Source organism: Ceratosolen solmsi, unplaced genomic scaffold (assembly GCF_000503995.2).
Source record: "Ceratosolen solmsi marchali unplaced genomic scaffold, CerSol_1.0 scaffold29, whole genome shotgun sequence".
Lineage (NCBI taxonomy): Eukaryota > Metazoa > Arthropoda > Insecta > Hymenoptera > Agaonidae > Ceratosolen > Ceratosolen solmsi.
The window spans coordinates 9,510,826-9,531,887 of NW_011948417.1; the positions used below are offsets into that span (position 1 = coordinate 9,510,826).

Consider the following 21,062-nt stretch of genomic DNA (forward strand, 5'->3'; position numbering starts at 1 on the left):
GATCATTTTTCTTTTGTGTACAAATATAATCAATTAAGTAATATAAAAAAATGTATAAGTTATTTATGTTAATTTTAGTTAAATTTACGACTGTAACTTAATATAAATTCATGGATTATAAAAACTTAAACCACATTGCTCAAAATCTTTGTAAAAAATTATTTTGTGCAGATAAAACAATTAACATAATAAAGTATTTATACAAAGCAAAATTAAACATATCAATTCTTAAAGAATTGAGATATGTGATTTAGAAACAAATAAAATATTGAGTATAAAGAATCATTATGAATAATAAAAAATTTTGTAAATATTTTACACATCGTATTCATTAAAATAAAAATGAAACAATCGTTTAAACAAGATAAAAATTGATAAACTAATCAACATGATAAAAGAGCCACATTTATTTCTTTTACCATTTTAATTCTATAGAGCATTTTTATTAGATGTTCTTTAGCTAATGGAGATGTTGAATACCATACTGGGCTGTCAGGTACACAACTTCGTTCTGGCAATAAATAAAATACATCGTTTCTCGTTTTTACACTTTCAGGGCTAAAATATTAAATAAAATTAATTCGACTATGAGATGTTATAATTTTAACAATCAATTGTTATGAAACTGACCATTTAGAAAGATAAAATTCATATAATTTTACAGGACACCGTAATGGGTTATCTTCATTTTCCTGCTGCTCGTAAACTTTTTTCTTTTTTGAATTAGCTTCTAAAAAATATTTATATTTTACATAAGATAAAATTAATCTATTTTGTTTTTAAATTTTACCCAGAGTAGATTGTGGTGGATAAAATCTTAATAATACATTTCTTGATCCAGGCATTTTACTTGCAACTGCACCTGGTTGAGCAGCTGGATTTCGTTTCCAGTGTTTCATTATATGAGAAAAGGAAAGCTGCATATGTTCCTCAACAGACTATAACAAATTTCTTTGATTAATTCAAATATAAAATTATTAAATTTATATACATAATATTAAATATACTAATATCCGTTAACTGAATTATTTTTATAATAAAAAATTTTTTCAAATATTAAATTTCTCAATTTACCTTGTTTTTAATTAAATACATGTTCATTTAGTATTTTAAAGGTAGAGAATTAATTAATCTATGTCTAATGCATAAAATAATTAAATTTTTTTTTATTAAAAAATAGAAAATAAATATTGAAATATCATTAGAAATTGCATGTTATTGTGCATAGAAAGATAATATAAAAGACAAAGTATTACTAAACTAATTACAGCTTAACGATAGTAATTTTCATTGTGATATTGTCGGTAATTTTGGAATACAATAAAATAAGACAAGCATTAAATTAACTTTGCTTACCACTAAATTGAAATGCTTCGTAGTAAAATACATAAGGGTATTAAGCAAAACATGTGGGGAATGGGCGCCTAGTTGCTTACATTCCCATAAATGCTCTTCTTCTACTCTCGTAACAACGTACACTAATGAAAATATAGAACGTGAGCCCAATGTATTTTATTATTTACGATTCAAAACTTTCTTTATAACTTACATGCATCGTTATAAAGAGAAGTAAATTTCTTGGCAACTTCGTTAAGACAATCTGTAAATTTTTCATAATATGCATCTGTAAAAATATTATCTATCCTATTATTTTCAAACAAATATTGTTGAATTCCTAAAATATAAATAATCAATATTTCATTACAAATTTAATAAAAATGATTTTGTTTAATTCATTACCAATGGAATAAAGCCTACCTAAGCATAAATAATATATTGTATCTGGTGCGTATTCTGCGCCGTTTGGTTTTCGAACTTCTTTTACGAATAAACAAAGTGAATAATTTAATTCATCTGCTGTAAGTTGAAGAAGATCTGTTTTAAATAATTTTAATTTTCTTGTCGATGTATTTTGCTTCTCTAATTCAGCATTTTTTGTAATAACCTAATAACATGAACAATAAATAATGTTTATGATATTTTGAAATATGAATAGTACTTTTTTATTCACAATAATTTATTAATTTGTTTATATATTTTTATTTATGAATAAACACTAAATTGAATAAATTTTATAATTAATAGAATTTACTTAATTGACATTTAATAAGGTTAAAATATACTTTTAATATGTTTATAATAAATTAACTTTGATTACATTTTAATAAAAATGATTCTAAACTTACGTTAAAAAGAATTATATATTTATAGTTTTACAATAGTTCCAAATAACTTGTATTCAAAGAATAAACAAGGAACTTTATTTCATAATATTTTCAATTACATTTCAACGATTATTAATTTTTCTGAATCAGTTTCTGAATAAATGAATACGTTTAAACATACGTTTCAAGAGAACATAAACAAATTATTTTAATAACGATATAAATGTATGAACAACATATTCATATGTTAATAAGCATCAATCTTTATTGTTCAATGATATCGTAATAATTGAATTATTTAAATTTCTTGAATCGTTTATTAAATCGTTTATATAAAAATAAAGAAATAAATTAAATTGTAACGGTTAATTTAAATCTGCATAAGTAACAGCTCAAACTTCGACAATATAAAACTAAAAGCTCATTCATAGGGAAATATTTTACATCTGGAATATATAGTTTCAACATAAATACCATTAAATGTTTACAAACTGACATATACGATACATGAAAGGGGACCAGGGGTATGGAATATATATTCTATTTTTTTAAATGATTAATCCAGAGTTATTTTTTATGTTCTATGTATCATATTGATTGCATGAACGAATTAATTTTAGTAGGGACATTCGGTTACGCTATACTGATTACATATGGAAAATTATTGCTTTACAATTGTGTACATACCCATTGACGCCAAGCATTAATGCCGAATGTGTATTTTAATGCCATATTAGCGTCGGGCTTTTCGATGGGCTCAATGAACCTAGGTTGGCTTGGGGGTTGAGAATCCGTCGGTAGTAAAGTTGTAACGTCGTTTACACTTGAAGTTCGTCTACCCTTTTTGTTTGGAATGGAACGAGTTTTATACGACGTACCGCGCTTTCGCCCCCTTGGTGCATGTACCCTGTCCGGTTGAACTGCACATTTTAAATTGATTAATTAAAAGAACGTAATAAATTATCTATTTCTTTTTGTTTAATATTTATTTGTAATTATATTGTGATTATACATAGTATAATATAATTTGATCTTTATACAGTTAAAAGTTATTTCAATTATATAATAATAGATTTATATTTTTTTAAACCAATTTATATATAACCAAGATTTATATTTTTTGTTTTAGTAATGTTAATTTAAAAAATTATTATGTATACTTTCGTAAGATTATTTTATACAAATTCATTGTAATTAATTTTAAATATTGCTGCAATTTAATAATACGTTTATACACATCTTAACTAATTGATTGTATGTATAAGAATATTTAAAAAATATACTTTCATTATATTCAATATATATCTAAACAAACGAATAATTTTAAACATATTAGTTAATATTCATTCAATTTTATTATAAAAACAACATGTATTTCAACGAAAAACAGCATAAATTTAACAAATACTTTAAGAATCCTTTCCACTTTGAAGAGATTGAAAATATCGAAAAAATTTATTTACGGTTTTAAAAATTTAATCCTACTTTTTTATTCAACTAATTCTTAAAATAATTTGTAGGATGTGAAATCTAGGTAATAATTTAAAATAAAATGTTATCAAATCAATTTTCTTTCAATTTTGAACACGCCACTGAAAAAACTTTCAATCTGATTAGTTAATAATTATTTAAATGCTGTTATATCTTATCGAACGTTAAAAAGTTATAATAAACTTGTATAATCGTTATTTTCATTTTTTTTCTTTTTAGATAGAATGATGAAATTATATTATTTGTTTATTAAATTAATTAATTATAGTTGTTATGATAGTAACACTAATATTTATTATTATATTATTATATTTTCTTATGTGTATACGTTCGTTTAAAATATTATTTGCTGTACAAATAACAAATTTTTAGGAATTAATTTTAACGTATTATTCTTGAGAGAAAAAATGACATTAAATACATATATTTTTCTCAAATATATTTCTCATATTATAAAATAAAGCTAATTTTTTTTGAAAATTTATCATTAATAAGGTGTCCGTAGTAATTAGGCCCTCTAAAGTTGCTTAAATACTATAAATGAAATACACATTTTTAACATTGTTAAGTTTATCTATCGAATTTGAAACATAATTTTATTTAACAACAATAAAATCAATTATTTCCATTCCTAAGTAATACAATAGTACATTGGTAAATATTTATATTATTCAAATAAAAAGGTATTTAATTATTTATTTGACAAACTAATAATTGATGGTGCATTAATTTCTTCTCTTGGTATATCATTTGCTAATCATTGTTGAATTACATTAAGAAATGTATAATTTAAATAGAATAGAATCATCAGTTATGTGTAAGTAAAGTATAAAAAAATGCATATAGGTAAATATAGATTGTATAGTACTAATTTTTTTTTCTCAAAGTAGAACTGTAGTTGACTGTAGCCATTTAATCGCCCAGAAAATGCCTTCCTCATAGTTTAACCCAAATTTATTTATATTTATTTATATCTGTATAACTTAATATAATCATTTAATTACGAAACCCCATTTTTCTGAAGCCATTTCTGTACCACTACTTAATATTTTACATTTGTTATTCATACTTAAGTTTATCTTCCCTCTTCTAATGCAACTGCTCCCATGTTACTATATATATTATTATTTATAAAACTTTTTATATATAATTTATTTATATAATTTATACAATTTTTTTCTACAACTTTTATATAAATAGAATTATAATAAGATACAGCACTTTTAAGCCCGAGATTCTATAAATATTAATATTCTCGTTGCTTTTAGTAAAGTCATTTTCATGTTTGGCAAGGCAAGATTATTCGTGCTAAATTATTGATAAAATGCAATGCTTTTGTTTCAGATTAAAGCAACTTTTTCACATCCAACGATAGAAAACATAAAAAATTATAAAGAAAAATTAACGTTCGTATGTATACATACCGTCATTCTCCGTAGGCACGTCATTTTGCGAGCGCTGAGGCGTTTGTATAGTGTTTGGCGTGAGGGCGGTTTCGAGATCAACTGCGGACTCGTCCAGATCACCGGTTGCCATGTTCAAGGCCATTTGGAGCATGTCATCGCCGAAGGCATTCGACGAGTCGACGCCTTCCGGGCTGTACGTGTCCGTGTGCGGCCCGTCGTTTATGTCACCGTCCTCCCTAAATAAACAGTGCAGTTTTCCTTTGTTTTTTTTTTAATATCTAGCTTAATGCACTCAGTAAATCACTCGCAGTTCAATCAAAAAGTTCGTATAAAGTACTTAATGTATTTATATCCTTCGATTATTATTATAGCCCCTAGTCGTTGTAAATTTTTCCTCTAAGATGGTGCGTTAGTCTGGTAGTGAATTTTTCTATTATGAAATATCACTTTGGTTATATTTAGACACGGACAAATTTTTAACAGGATAGATTCCTGGAAATTGTATTAATAGCCCTTTAGACTACTTATCTTGTCAACAGGATAATGCGTGTTAATACTGCGACTAATTTCATCTATTATATGCCGTGTAAATTCTATTTTTGTTCAATTTGCAAAAATGAGCAAAGTTGGGAAAAAGTATAATTCCCAACAATTTTAAAAGAAATTAAATTTATTTTCGATATAATGAAACATGCATATAGATGAATAAAATCATTAATAAAATATACGGAAATTGAGCGAACTTTTCAATGAAACCTAATACGATAGTTTAATAAATAGGATTCGTGCTAGGGATAAGGTAGCATTGCCGATTCAGGATGAAGGAAACAATCACCGCGCGATTAATTATAAATGATTCGAACAAACAATGGAATAACATGGACTAATAGAATGGAATAATTAGTATATAATTAATAGTCCTCTTCGGTGAATAATATTGGGTTTGTATACGATAATCTTAAATCTGAAAGGCCATCCAGCACGAAAGTAGTGTAGACCCATATAAAAATCTTAATTACTTCTCATTTTCCTAATAATTCTCACACACTATTTACATAAATAAAAATATTAAAATTAAAATAAATGTAAGCTCGTGTTTTAATTTTTTTTTTTTGGCTTTTTCGGGTATAGTATTTTTTATGTTCTATTTGCAATCTTTAAAAAAAAAAAAAATTTAAATACTCAAAAAAAAAAAGTTGAATTATACAAAAAACATATTTATTATTTACAAATACCATTAATCAACATCCTCTAAAAATAAAAAACTTATTTTATTTTTTTTTAACAATTTTTATTCGATTGTTATGTAAAATTAATAAATTTTGCATTAAATTTAGGTAAATTAAATGTTCGTTTAACAAAATAAAACAATTTATAAAATTACAATATTACAAAGTAGATCACTAATAAAATTACATTAAAGTATCTCAAAAATATTCTGAACTGAAATATTGTATTTGCAGATATTGATATGCTTCAATTAACGAGTTTTTCTGTTAAACTATTTAATATGTAGATTCAAAAATTTGTAAGGTGATTTGATTAAAATGATTGTACATTTTTACTTCGTATTAAACATTGAAAAAAGTATACTGTTTAAAATATGACTAATGTCACAATATTTTACTTTAAGATTATATTGATGTATTCCGTATATGCTGTGATGATAATAAACACAAACTGTGTTTATGAATACATACAGATATCTCATTATAAAAATTATTTTAAATAATCATTGAAAATGTGCTAAAATTATTAGTATAATTAAAATAAATTGTAAAATTCATTTAAAATAATTTTAGAAAATAATGCTTAATTCTTTAAGAAAGGTAAATTTTAAAAACTTAATATTTATTGTAACAAATATTACATGAAACTATATTAACTATTTAAAAAATCAGTATTTGATAAATAACACCTAACTTACCTAACTTACCATTAGTGAATGATTATTTAATATGTTTATATAAAAAACGTTAGATATAACTAAAGAAAACTTACTTTATAATTTATACATTTACAAATTAAGTACTTTAGTTTTTTTATTTCATTATAGAGTATTCTATGAGTAAAGTACAATATATATTTATCTAATTATAATTACCTAAAATTTACCACATGATTGGATACGACTATATTTAAAATATGAATTTTAAATAAAAATACACTATTAACGCATGTAGTATAATATAATAAGCAACTGCATTATAATAATCGGATTATTTAACGTAAATTTAAATCTAAAACTGCTTTGCAAATGTAATTTGTAATGCTTTAATGTGTGTTGCTTTGGTGTTAATTTATTAAGAGTGTTTCATTTACATTGCAATAAATTTAATATTTTCATTTTAACCATAGATTAATCAACATAAGTAAATACTTTAAAATATATTTAAAACCTGTGCTTTTTAGACAGTATTTATATATAAATAATTATTGTTATTATATTAATTACAATTTATATTAAATTTATTTAATCTAATGTCGTTTGATTTTACATTTAAATAATATCTAATTCACCAAAAATTTTAAATATATTTTTTTATTAAAAATTTTTTATTTCGTATATCTAAAATAGTAGTTCTGTATAATTAAAAAAATAATAAAACTGACTTTAGTGTACTACATTATAAGGACAGTAATTTTATAATTATTAATTTTAAATTTATATAACTGAAATAAATTTTTTTTTTAATACTCCTGAATTTCGTTTATTATTCTTCAAATTGAATTAATTTATTTAGTTGATTATAAAAAACAAATTATTGATAGTAAGTTTAATAAAATAAAATAAATCAATAATTTATACATATAATATTTATGATATATGTAACGTTAATGATGCCGTTGATATAATATTGATATATCTAATAATTCTATACTAAAATGTAACTTGTAAGAAGAAAAAAATTTTTGCGTTAAAAATTAATAACCTATTTTAAGTTAAAAGTTTTAAATTTAATTAGATATTAAAAGTTTTAAAATATATGAAACATAAAAAAAAGTACATCTACAAAGTATTTCTTTTACAATGCTCCAACGCTTCAAAAAATTAATTCATTCAAACGCGTTGCTAATCTAAAAAAAATTTTAATATAAAATATATAATATGATATAAATATTAATAAAACATTGTTTTATTTTTTATAATATACAAAAATTGAATACATTTATTATATTCATACATTTTATACGTATTTAATATAATTTAACTGTAATTGATAAACTAGAAGTGTTGGATTTATCATTATTATTATTTAATATATTTTTATTCGTGAGGGAATGGTCGAACAATTCAATTAATTTTGAATAAACCTATATTTTTTCATTGTCCGTATTAAAATATTAAATTTACAAATTAGACAAAACATCCTTTTTGATGATTGAAAATATTCAAATGGATAATTAAAAACCAATTATTTTATATTATATTATTTAGTCTGTCTTGTTAAATTAAAAAATATTTACTGAATAGATCATAAAAATATTTGTTTACATATATGTATATACATACGTTTTCTTATTATAAAATTTAGTATAATTGTAGAATTAAGGATTAATATTTTATTAGGTACAGTTGCTATTAAATTTATTCAAGTACATTGCACCCAATCACGTGTGATTGTTCTATATAAATACATTTTATAAGTGGAGTTTCACATTAATTACACTAAAAGAATTTTTAAATGTTTTTCAGGTAGTCACAAGAGCTTTATATTATTCGAAGGGTACATTTTTCTACTTATATATTTCTATGTATTTTCAGTATAGAAAATGATTACTGTAGTACAAAGATTTTTAAATTAAAAAATGATGAATCTAATTTTATTTATCACGGTAATTCAGTACTGAAGACATAATATAATAAAAATTTTAAAAATAAACATACAAATGCACTTCGATCATTAAATTAAAATTAATTATTAATTATTTAATCATCAAAATTTCGGCTAAAACCGACAAAGTAATTAAGCATTTTTCGGATATATCTTATTGCGGCTTTACCTACAATTATTTTTATAGAAAACTAACAAATTTTCCTACATTTCTAATCGTCTTTCAAATTGATTCGCATTGATCTTTTTATCGTTGTATCTAATCTAGAAACAGTATTTTTCTACATCCTGTTTTATTCGCGTATACATATGTTTATACAATTTCTTTTCAATAACATTTTACTTATTTTGTATCAAATTAAAGAAGCTATAATAATTATTATAGATATAAAAATACGTAAAATACATTGCATTAATCCACGCGATATAAATCAATAATTATCTAATTTGTTAAAAAAAAATACAAAATGTAAAAATAAAAAATGTTTAAAATATTTGAATACATAATATCTGATATGTCATAGATTAAAACAAACTATAGTATAAATACAAGTTGATACACGGAAAATATTACTTTTTATACGAATATTATCAATATTTAGATTAATTCACGACTTTGAACATTTTAATTAAAATAAAGTTTATACATTTGATACGTTATCAATCTAAATCTATTGTTATTCATTATCTTAAGTAAACAAGTAACATATGAAAGTAAATTTTTATAGCTTCTCTTTAAAGAATAACCGTGAAAAATCATGTACAAACGCAGTACAATCCACCTACAAATAAATTATGTTATGCAACAAGATAATCAGGATAAAATAAAATGAAAGGAACGTAAAAATAGGAGTAAAACCAGCATCATCCGTCCTACCTCGCATCGTCGTTTGAATCCGAGTCGCTCTCGTTCTTCTTTTCTGTAGCTACCATCTCTGCCATCATGAGCAGCTCGGCTTCGAAAGGGTCAGACGGTATTTTCTCCTGTATCCGCTTAATCTCCTTGAATATCCCCTTAGCGCTGTTGCGCGTCGTTGGTATGAAGATGGGTACAGGTATGGGTATAGGTATGGGAACGGGTACAGGGAATGGCATGCTGTACATATGTACGGGAAAGGGGACGTAGAGAGGCACGGGTATCGGTAGCACCAAGCGGTCGATGCCATCGGTCTGGCTCGATTGGCTGCAGGGTATTGGACGTACTGAGACACCCTTCGTATGCACCTGAGGCTTGCACTGTGTCATCTTGTTGCCAACTTCGACCGGCGACGTCGGTCGTGTCACCACCTGCTGTTTGTAGATCACCTACGGCAATTGTATGTGAAATATACATGATTGAATTATAGATATAGAATACCCTGGATCTAAGATTATGCTAACCAGTACCGACTGATTCATGTTTTTTTAAAGTGCATTAATATAAATAAGAGAAACTTGTATAATTTGAAATGGTATTTTTTTTATCAAAAATTAAATTATTAATCGATTAAAAGGGTTTTATCCATTTACGTCTTAAATAAATCATAAAAAATGAAAGAAATATTACATTTATTCAAATTTTTATACAACTAAATTTGAAAATAATTTATTCGGCCTAACATTTTTATTTGCTGCATAATAATATATAAAAAATATATATGTGCAAATGTGCTGATTCAATCGGTGCAAATGTATACTTGTAATATACATCTACATATACGTATGCATACACACATATATATGAAATAAAATTTTTTTTTAATAAAATCGCTAATTAATCATATTTGTGAAATACTTCTGAAAAGCTTCCATCGTTTTTTAAATGCCTTTTGTAATATCTTAATGGCTTATTTTATTTAATTTGTGATGAACAACCAGATTTTTGTGACAAAGTTTGGTCAAAACAAAATGGCTATTGAATCGTTAAGACAGTAAAGTCCCGGAGCAATGGATTTAATATCATATAAATTACAATTATATTACGTACAGAATGGGTGCCTTGTAGAGTAATGGGCTGCATAGGGGTGCCGATGGTCTGTTGTACGCTATTTTGAGTTTGCCCGTTTGCAATCGCTGCGAGGCTCGTTACCGACGATATTACGGGTAGTGTCTTCTTCGGGGTTTGATCAGGTGGAGGCGCAGGTTGTATAGGTCGAGGTAATTGCGCGGTGACCGAGGTCGAGGGTAGAGCTGCCGTCGCTACCGACGTGGCTGCGGATGTAGCGGATGTCGGTGCTGATGCAATAGCTCTCTTCGGTATGCCCGTGGGCACAGGATCAGTATTCGAGTCACTAGTGGGTATCGTTATTGGCGATTTAGTGTACTGAGCTTGGAAGTTCATAACGCATTTATAGGAGCAGAAGTTCCTTATAGTTGCATCGGACATTGTTAGGTGATATTGGGCTTGTGAGTATTCTTTACAATAGTCACAGTTGATGCGGCGTGCCGAGACCGCGTTGATCGACACCTGAATGAACAAATAAGAAAATAAGAAGTTGTTATTCAAGAATTTTCTTCCACCATTGTCAAATAATTTTATACTAGCTTATTATTATTTTTAGTGAGCGCGTTTTATCATTTACTTTTGTACAAGCGGTATGAGGCTACAGGAACTGCAAAAAGTTTAATTAGAAATAAATACACAGCTACTTAAAAAATAGGAAAAACCGAAGTGGTAATACTTCTTAAATGCCAACATTTATTCTAACTCGACGTGTTTATTATCCACAATATTTTAAATTCAGTTTCATTAAAAAAATTCTGAATATTTCCATTTCAGCATTTTGAACTATATTAATTATTTCATTTCTATTTTATAACTTTATACTATACGTAACAGAATAGAGACAGAAACAGAAAATAATTGAATAGATTTGTCAAAAAGGTTTCAATGATTATAAATATGTAAGATTTATAAAATATTTGTTTTGTAACAAATAATGTATGGCTAATTATTAAATGAATATAACCATAGAGAATTAATGGTTAATAATACTATAAATATAAACAAAAATTTTTATTCAAATAATATTGCCTTACAATTTATATACTTTATATATAGTACATTTCTTCGATTTTGAAAATTAAGATACATTTAAGAATAATATTTTATAGGTAGTAAAAAAGAAATTGTATTTATCATATTGAGATTTATGATAATATACTTTAAAGCAAAAAGTAAATACCACATGGATATTTAATTTTTCTATAATAATAGTGACATTATTTAATAAATATATAAAGTAATATATAAAGTAAAAAGCATTAATTTATAGTATAAATGAGTCGCTTAAGAAAAACATTTATTTACTTTTTAACAAAGAAGCAAATCTATAATCATTATTACCTGATATAAAGTTAAGCAATTTAAACTGCACATCATCATAATTTGGCCAATTTTTAATTCCTTCTTAATCATATCGAAATTGTACTTTTTTACTTTACACCAATTACAAGGAACAATCTTTCGATTTGTAATGATAAAAACATTTAAACATGTTTTATTACAAAAAGTATGAGCTTCATCTTCATAAAATACAACAAAACCTTTTTTTGTAGGTAACTGAAAATACTTTTTGCATGTAGAGCATTGATCTGGATCTGCTTTATTCACAAATTTAAAGGCAGCGAAGCAAGGTTCGCTACAAATTGGTACTGATGGATTTCTGTCAATCTGAACTTCACAATAAATGACTTTTTCCTTTAAAAATAAACCAATGATTAAATTTCATATTTATTTATATATTTATTTATACTTTAAAACGTAAACTCCAAAATTTTATTAATAAGATATTAAATAAATTAATAACAATTTCATTTAAAAATATTATGTTATTAAATAAACTATTATATATATAGCTATGTATACAAAATAATTATAATTTATGAAATAATTTAAACATTAATTATAAATATTTGTATTTATTTATAAAATTCTAAGGTAATTATATTTTAAGTTAAATAAACGATTCTTTTGAATATATTTTTCTATTTACTTAAATAATTAACAATTCATAAAATATTTATTCTGAATTATATAATAAACAGAATCACATTTTTACCTCTTGACAAACACCACAAACTTTTTTTTCAGGTACTGGTGTTTCAGAGGAATTCATCTTTGAGTATTTTTCCATACAATCTTGAGTGCAAAAATCTTTAAATTGTCCCTTATCACCAACAGGAGCCAAAAATCCTTCTGTACCAGCACTTATGTCTTTTTGACAATAACTACACACTTTCAATCCCTTTTTAAATTCCTCTAGACAAGTTGAACAACAAAATTGTCTAACATCGTACCCAAAACGTACACAATATTTTCCTAAACTAACAGGTTGCACAAACCCATTACAATTTCGACAATAGCTTCCATATTTATTTTGAAATTTTCCCAAGCATTCTTCATTGCAAAATTCCATTGTTTCCCACGATAAATTTCTTTCATCTTTTGCTTCTACAATTAAAAGACAATTTGCACAACGTTTTTCTCTTTTAGAATTTACTGCTTCGCTGGGTATGTCTGTAGCTTTATTATTATCAGTTATAAAAGCTAGTTTGCACATATCTGAACAAACATTGTAACTTTTTGTACCTACTTTTACTTTTATCATACAAGTTTTTTCTTCTTTACATTGTTTACATACTTCTTTAGATAAAATTTCTTCTATTTCTGGATTTTTAGCATCATCATCTACTTCAATAATATTTGAAGTAACTATTGATAGTCCATCGGATGATTTATCAGCATTTACTTGAATATCATTTTTCCTAGTAGTTAATGCAGATACTTTTAGAATAGCGTCTTCTTTAACCTTTTTAATTAACTCTGAATGCAGTATTTTATTACAATTTTTATTTTCTTCCAAGACTTTATCTATATTTTGTATTTGTCCTTCAATAACCATTTCTTTTTCTTCCTTTGAATTGTTCTCATTACTTATTTTATTGTTTTCATTAGTCTTATTTAATTTTGTACTATCAGGAATTATGCAAATTTCATCATCTTGTCCTGGTAAGACTTCAGTTGAAGTGCTATCACCTTTTTTTTCAGAAGATTCTTCAGATAATTTTTCTCCTTTATTAACCTTTGCTTTATTTTGGTTAGAACGCAAATGTTCCTATAATAAAAAATGAAGATGTTTTTCAGTAAAATAAAGTAAAATAAATATTTTAAAAATACATTGAAATGCTTTTAAATCAGATTTTAATGTACTTGTATAAATATGATATCAGTATTAAAAAAACATTACAAATAAGTTCCACATTATCAACAAACCTTCTCTTTTAACTTGAAATGTTCATTAAGTTTTAAACGTTTTTCATTTCCACAGTCTATTTCCATTGATTCAACACTATCGATTCGAATATTGAGATTATCTGAACTAAATGGATCTTCAGCCTCAGGCTGATTTTCAATTTGAGTATCTTCCTTATCTTGGCTGATTTGAATAAATTCAGTGTTTTCAACTTCTTCATTTTTTTCATTTCTCAGATCTTTTACATTTACATTATCTATATCCATATTAAAGCATTCTAAGGTTTGTTCTGATATTTTACCTTGCAATGACTGTTTTGAATTGTTGCCAGTTTCAACATTATCTTTATTTTTTTTCTCAGTCTCATCACAATTGGAATCCATTTTGTTAGAATTCTTTTCCTTTTTACTCAAAGTTTCTAGATTTTTATTGAAATCTTCTCTATCTTTATTCAATTGATTTTTATTTAAATTCGTTTTTTTATCACACTGATTAGTTTCTAATTCACTTTTATTGATTTCATCTTTATTGGTTTTTTCATTTTTTTTACTAAATTTTTCATTTATATTATCTTCTTTATTTAGAATACAGTTTTTTTTATCACCCTGTTTATCCTTTATGTTTTCTAAAGCTTGAATTTGATCTAGTTCGACATCGTTAACTACAGTTTGATTTGTATTTTTTGACCTACTTACTTCTGAAAATTTTGCAATTTGTGTGACATCTTTAGAAAGTGGTTCTGTACTTTCAACAGATGCTATTTCATTATTTGATTGATCATATTTTTCATTAAATTTTATATTTGGTTCATTTAATATTTGTGTACTTTCTTCCATGATTGCTTCATTCGGATCTGTTGATACATTAACTTTGTCTTGCTCAATATTATCACTTATTTTGTTAGCTGCAGACTCCATTTCCAACCTTTTAATAAAGATATTTTTACTACAAAACTTCGAAAATTGTAGAAATAATTGTATAATCGATATTTACGTTAAAATATAATTAAAAATAAAACTGTATAATAATATATATTGATAATAACAGTTATATTTGTAATTAACAAAAATTAGTCATTAAGTTTCTAGTTTTATAATAATTTTTCAATTACGATAGCAATAGTCATATAAAATAATATGTTATCTTCAAAAATAGTTGAATTTCATAAATTTACAAATAAAATCATTTAAATTATTATATTTTAAAGGAAAAAACACGCATTATATATTTTTAGGTTATTTCAAGCCGGTGACGCGGACTTTAAATAATACAGTAATAAGTAAAATTGATTAAACTTTCTATATAAATAAAATAATGCCAAGAAAAGAACCTTACCAATAATTTGCTAGCCTTTAATTATGCAAAAGAGGTTTATTTTTAATTGAAACCATCACAACCAAAAGAGCATTCTATATAAAAGATTCACGGCGACAATATTAGTCAACCATTGCCATAACCTTGAATAATGTCAATCATAATCATCCACGCTACCGGTGATAAAGATTTTATTATTTAAAAATGTTTACTTAAATGTTAGCATTCATCTTCCACAATTTTTCACTTTGATGCGCAGATTATAAAGTAAAAATTCATATGATAAAAAATTCTCTAATTTTATAAATGAAGAACTGGCATTTCTAGGTTAGCTCAACTACCAATTGCATTGTTGCCAGTGTTAAATTTACAGAGCGTTTATTGGTCATTTAATGCAGTTTATAATTATATTATATTTATATTAGGAATTACTTAACATATTTAGATAATGAAAATAATATGAACTGAGTATTCCTAATATTATTGAAACAAAGATTCTTTATATAATTAAACATAAAATATTTATTTTTAAAATTATGTGCCATAATAAGATATAGTTGAATTCTTAAATAAAATAAACATTTTATTCGATGCACTATGTTTCATTCCTTATTCCTCATGTCTGATTTCGTAAAATAGAAAATGCCAAATCTTACTTATTGTTTTTAATCTATCCGCGACCACAATAATACTGTTGATTGGTCAAGCTAGAAGTTATCATATGCATGTGTTCAATAGGTATGCTTGTATTGTTTACGCATGCATGCAGATTATTTATTATTTGTAGGAATAAGCTAATGACTATTTTTATGCGTTGCACTTGCAAAGAGAAATATACACGTACATGAAAAGAATGTAAAAATTCGGAGGAAAAATTAAGCATATGTCGTAAAAATTTTGCGAAATGGAAAATTAGTGATTCCTATTTGGATTAAATCAAGTACAGTTTGTGCAACGGAGAACAGAGGAAGAGGTAAAGTTTACTTTGCTTTTTTGTGTTCGTCCAATATAATTCTTTAAAAAATTCTAAAACTTTCAAGGTTATTTCAGCATCGAAAGTTTTATCATTGAAAGTTTTAAGCCTAATGTTTCTATTTAATTAATGCTAATAGGCATGTGATTATTTTTTAGTTTTTTAATCTAACACCTTCCCAAATGAAAAATTCACAAGTAAATGTAAAACATTAAAACTTTAAATTTCATTTAAATTACTTTTAAAAATTGTGAATATTAATAGTTAAACAATAGAAGTAAAAATTAATTAAACATTTTTGCATAGTATTTTTTTTGCACGTTTAAAATAAAAATTTTATTTCATGTTCAGAGAAATGGCTGATACTTCCAAGGTGGATAATGATGACAACCTTGAAGACAGTTCGTCTTCTGAAGAATGGACGATTATTTATAAAAAAGAATCTAATGATAATTGTATATCTAAAGAAAAAGAAAAAAATGAAGTCCTTAATGATTCTAATAAAATTGTAGATACAGATAACGATTGTAATGTAAGGAAAATTGTATATATTAAATATTAATACTATCTTTAAACCAAAGTAATAATATAGTGCTCTGAAACTTCTATTAAATTAATTTTTAATATAAATATGTTGAATTAAATTTTATTATTAATATTTTTAATAGTATTATTTATTATTTATACATATGATCATGTCTTTATATTTCTATTATTTATATTTATTTATATAATGCTTTTGATTTTATATATTAAAATAATTGCTTGATGTATAATTAAGGTATGTTTTTTTAATTTTTTGTAAATATAATTGATGGATAAAATATATATGCATTAGTAGAATATATAATAGGAACATATAAATTGTTAAATACTTCATCTTATGTTTTATGTTTTAGTTAAAACAAAATCGTCTTAATAGCATAGAACATATTGAAGTTCATGAAAAAGAAATAGAATCAGACGATGTATCTATACTCTCAGACGAAAGTGAATCAGAACAACTTATAAATGATGGAAAAGTTGAAATAATGGAGTGGCAAATTGAAAGCAAGCAATCTACTCAGTTAGCAACATTATCTCCTAATCATACATCAGTAATTGATTTTTAATTTTATATACAACATTGTTACATAGAGTTCTTATATTTAGTTCTTCTATTAAGTAAGAAAAATAACAATAAATTTAATAATATTTAATGTTTTAAATATTAAATAGTAAGTAAATTAATAGTAGGTTTTACTATTATATGCTTTTTTTCTTTTTTTATATTATAAAAATATATTTAATTTTGTATGTATATATATAATTATAATTTTATTAGGATAGAAGTATAACATCAAGTGCTTTAATTACATGCTCTGTGATAGCCTTAATAAGTGGTATTATAATTGCTGGTCAAATAATTGAGTTTCAAGGACATGAACCAAATTATTTTCTAAATAATGAAATTCAAGCAAAATTAAAAGAATTTATTGGAATCAAAGAAAAATTGAATGATTTAAATGATGGTAATTTATTTAAATAATTTTTATAAGCTTAAATTATATAATAAAATATGTATATGCTTGAAACAGTGAAACGAGCTCTACATCAAATTCAAGGAAATATACAACAAATGAAGAAATTAAAGGATCAATTAATAAATAAAAAGTATAAAAAAAACAAATCAAAATATTCAGGTGATAATTATAAAAATTTTGAAAAATTGAATATAGAAAATATTTTCAATCTAGATGGTTATGATAATAAACTTGAAATGCTTGAAATTACGTTCCAAAATTTTTGTTCAATAATAACCAAAATCAATTCAACCAGTAATTTAACATTTGAAAATAAATTATGTAAAACACCCAAGATACTTTCAGATATGATTATTTTAAAAAAAAATTTCAAACAAATTTTGGAAAGCAATGTAGAAACAGATTTACCAGAAAATCGGTTTGTATGATTATTTTTATTTATAATTTAATATTAAATAGTATTTTAAACCATTTTCTTACATTTTTAGAGTTTTTCTTAATGTTGAAAGAAAACTGGAATTAGTTTCTGAATCTTTATTATTTGATTTTAACGCTATATTTTCAAAGTTTACAAAGAAAATTCAAGAACGATTAAATAAAGTAGGATCTGAAATTCATAATCGATTATGTTTTTCATATAATAAAGATAAAATTAATGACAAATTTTTTAATATTTTAAACAAAAACTATTTTTTAAGTAATTGTAACGAATCAAATTCAGATCCGGCAATTAATTTAAACTCAAATGTAACTAAGAAAAATAAAAAAGGTTATGGAACTAAAAAAAAATCATATTTAGAATTAAAAAAAAATGCATATAAAAATAATTATAAAAATATTAAGGATTATAAAAACTTTTTTGATTCTAAAAAAAATAATTCCTATACAAAAATATATCCTGAAGAAAACTTTATTAAAGGAGAAGCAACAACTGATAATAATTGGAAAAAAAATAAAAAGGAAAAGAAAGAGAAATATTCTCTAGAAGAAAAAAAATATAAATATGAAAAAACTGATAAATATAAAAATGATTGTAATAAAAAAATTAAACTTGTAAATAATATTAATAATTCGTTTGAAAATAAAAAGGGATATGATTTTGATAAAGATATTTATAATAAATTAGAACACAATTATGATTGTAAATTTGATAATAAGGAACATGAATGTAGAAAAAAAATTTATGAAAAAACTAATCAGGAGTTTGATTATAATTTTGAATTTAATAAAAACAATCATAAATTTAATTACGAAGCTGATCATAAAAAGGATGATTCTCAAAAAAAATCGAAGCATCAGAAAAGTTATGATTTTAATGAAGGTGACTCAAAGTTTATTGTAAACGTAGAAAATTACTCAGATAAATATCTTCGAAATAAAGAAGAAAAAGAAAGATATAAAAATGATAAAGAATATATATTAAAGCCAGAAAATTTAAAGGAATCAAAATATGTAAAATATCAAGAAGATGAACATTGGGAAAAAAGGGATAAATATCGAGCAAATAGTGATTGGCAAATACAAAGGTATATAATTATTTAAATTTGTAAATATGGATTATACCTTGTGTTTAAATGTAAAGCATAATACAATATTAAATTAAAAAAAATAATATTATTTAATACTTTAAAATAAAAATTTTGAATAATTAATATAATATCAAATTTAAACTTATTAAAAAGCTTCAAAATAATTAAATTCACATATCAAATAAAAATGTATAAAAATATATTTAAAAAATATTTTTTGAGAATTTCAAGTCTTAAAATTATATATTCAAATTTTTAGTGTAATTTTTAATAAGATTAAGTTTTGTTTTTATTTTAATTTTATCTAGTAAAATAAAAAAAATTTTTATTTTAAATGTTTTAATATTAAATTTTTACATAATTTTATTTTTGTAATTACACTAAGAATACGTTTTCATGTATATATCTGACTTTATATATATATATATATATATATATATATATATATATCTCGCTCTCTCTCTTTCTATCTCTCTCTCTCTCTCTCTCTCTCTCTCTTTGCTAAATTGTATTCGTACAATTTGTCTGTACAAACTTTTTTTTTTTATACAATTTCTTTCTATATTTGTATAGGGGTAAAGCTCGTGAAAAACAACGGAATTCTGATTGGTATTTTGTTCGAGCAGATTCACGTGAAAAGGCGAGGATTGTCGAAGAGGATGATAAACACACATAGAGTACTCCTTCACTTCGTAATAAACATGAAGGAAAGCGTGACTGGTCCTTGCGAAGAAAGTAGAATTATTTAATGGTATAAATGTTTAGGAAATTTGGCAATATCTGGAATTTTTTGAACTCAAAGTGACGAATCTATTCATAAGAATTCTCAACACGAATTCAATTACTGTAAAAAATCTATACATGCATTCACAGTTGCAAATAATGCACTTAATTAATTGCCACCTTTTTAAAATTCCTAACAGTATGTTCATCTATGATCATTTGTATTATGTTACACTATACTATAAAAAAAACAATCATATTTTGCGAGATATTTATTTCATTAGAAATGATCAATTTCAAATTAATAAATATTATTAAAATAAATGATTTGTAACAAAATTCTGATTAATTTATTATTTATTTTAAATAATTAAAGATTCAAGATCAGTTTATTCTTTTCACTATGCATACTAAAGAATATTTTTAAGTTACAAAAGTATTTTTAAGTCTATTATTTATTTTTATTTTAATTGATTATCATACTTTTAATTAGTATCTATATTGATATTTTATTTACATTTTACATACTTAATTAATTTAGCAGTCATTTTTATTTGAATATATAGATTCTATTTTTGAAATGATATAATAATTGAATTTCTATCATTCTTAATTTAATTCAATCAGCATAAAATTTGTTTAAAAATTTTTTAAATTTTATTCATATTAACTCTAAGTTGTGATGCAGTTTATAGACAAGAATATTTCATAATCATACAAATACAGTACTTAATTTTTAATCTGAATAAATAATTTTTTATTAAAAAAAGATTTTTCACATAAATAAAATAATAATAATCCAATTATTTCTATATTTTTTGTTATGTTGTTAATTAAAACAATTATTATTTTTCCAAATATATTTATT

The 21,062-nt window shown here is 23.9% G+C and overlaps 2 protein-coding genes across 2 annotated transcripts; one reads left to right on the plus strand and one right to left on the minus strand.

Moving 5' to 3' along the window:
• Positions 1-332: 332 nt before the first annotated feature.
• woc (zinc finger protein without children) lies at positions 333-15,811 on the minus strand. Its single transcript, XM_011496808.1, has 14 exons — positions 15,468-15,811; positions 14,153-15,056; positions 12,939-13,994; positions 12,224-12,577; positions 10,865-11,344; positions 9,776-10,203; positions 5,081-5,298; positions 2,853-3,085; positions 1,759-1,945; positions 1,550-1,675; positions 1,357-1,478; positions 791-938; positions 631-730; positions 333-558 (listed from the first exon to the last, which is right to left on the minus strand). The coding sequence occupies exons 2-14, from the start codon at positions 15,047-15,049 to the stop codon at positions 384-386; spliced, it is 4,524 nt and encodes a 1,507-aa protein (XP_011495110.1). The 5' UTR covers positions 15,050-15,056; positions 15,468-15,811; the 3' UTR covers positions 333-383.
• Positions 15,812-16,774: 963 nt separating this feature from the next.
• LOC105360035 (MATH and LRR domain-containing protein PFE0570w-like) lies at positions 16,775-20,434 on the plus strand. Its single transcript, XM_011496809.1, has 7 exons — positions 16,775-16,867; positions 17,319-17,516; positions 17,744-17,930; positions 17,997-18,360; positions 18,431-18,986; positions 19,125-19,468; positions 20,045-20,434. The coding sequence occupies exons 1-7, from the start codon at positions 16,775-16,777 to the stop codon at positions 20,145-20,147; spliced, it is 1,845 nt and encodes a 614-aa protein (XP_011495111.1). The 3' UTR covers positions 20,148-20,434.
• Positions 20,435-21,062: the final 628 nt, after the last annotated feature.

What these genes read in the sequence shown, in the direction of transcription:
- woc (XM_011496808.1), bottom strand. Translation starts at nt 15,049, where the DNA reads ATGGAGTCTGCAGCTAACAAAATAAGTGATAATATTGAGCAAGACAAA. An exon ending in GATTCAAACGACGATGCGAG is followed by an intron (nt 5,299 to 9,775) that starts GTAGGACGGATG and finishes CTGTTTATTTAG; the next exon opens with GGAGGACGGTGACATAAACG. An exon ending in CGTGCCTACGGAGAATGACG is followed by an intron (nt 3,086 to 5,080) that starts GTATGTATACAT and finishes TAAAATGTGCAG; the next exon opens with TTCAACCGGACAGGGTACAT.
- LOC105360035 (XM_011496809.1), top strand. Translation starts at nt 16,775, where the DNA reads ATGGCTGATACTTCCAAGGTGGATAATGATGACAACCTTGAAGACAGT. An exon ending in TTTATAAAAAAGAATCTAAT is followed by an intron (nt 16,868 to 17,318) that starts GATAATTGTATA and finishes TTTATGTTTTAG; the next exon opens with TTAAAACAAAATCGTCTTAA. An exon ending in ATTGAATGATTTAAATGATG is followed by an intron (nt 17,931 to 17,996) that starts GTAATTTATTTA and finishes TGCTTGAAACAG; the next exon opens with TGAAACGAGCTCTACATCAA.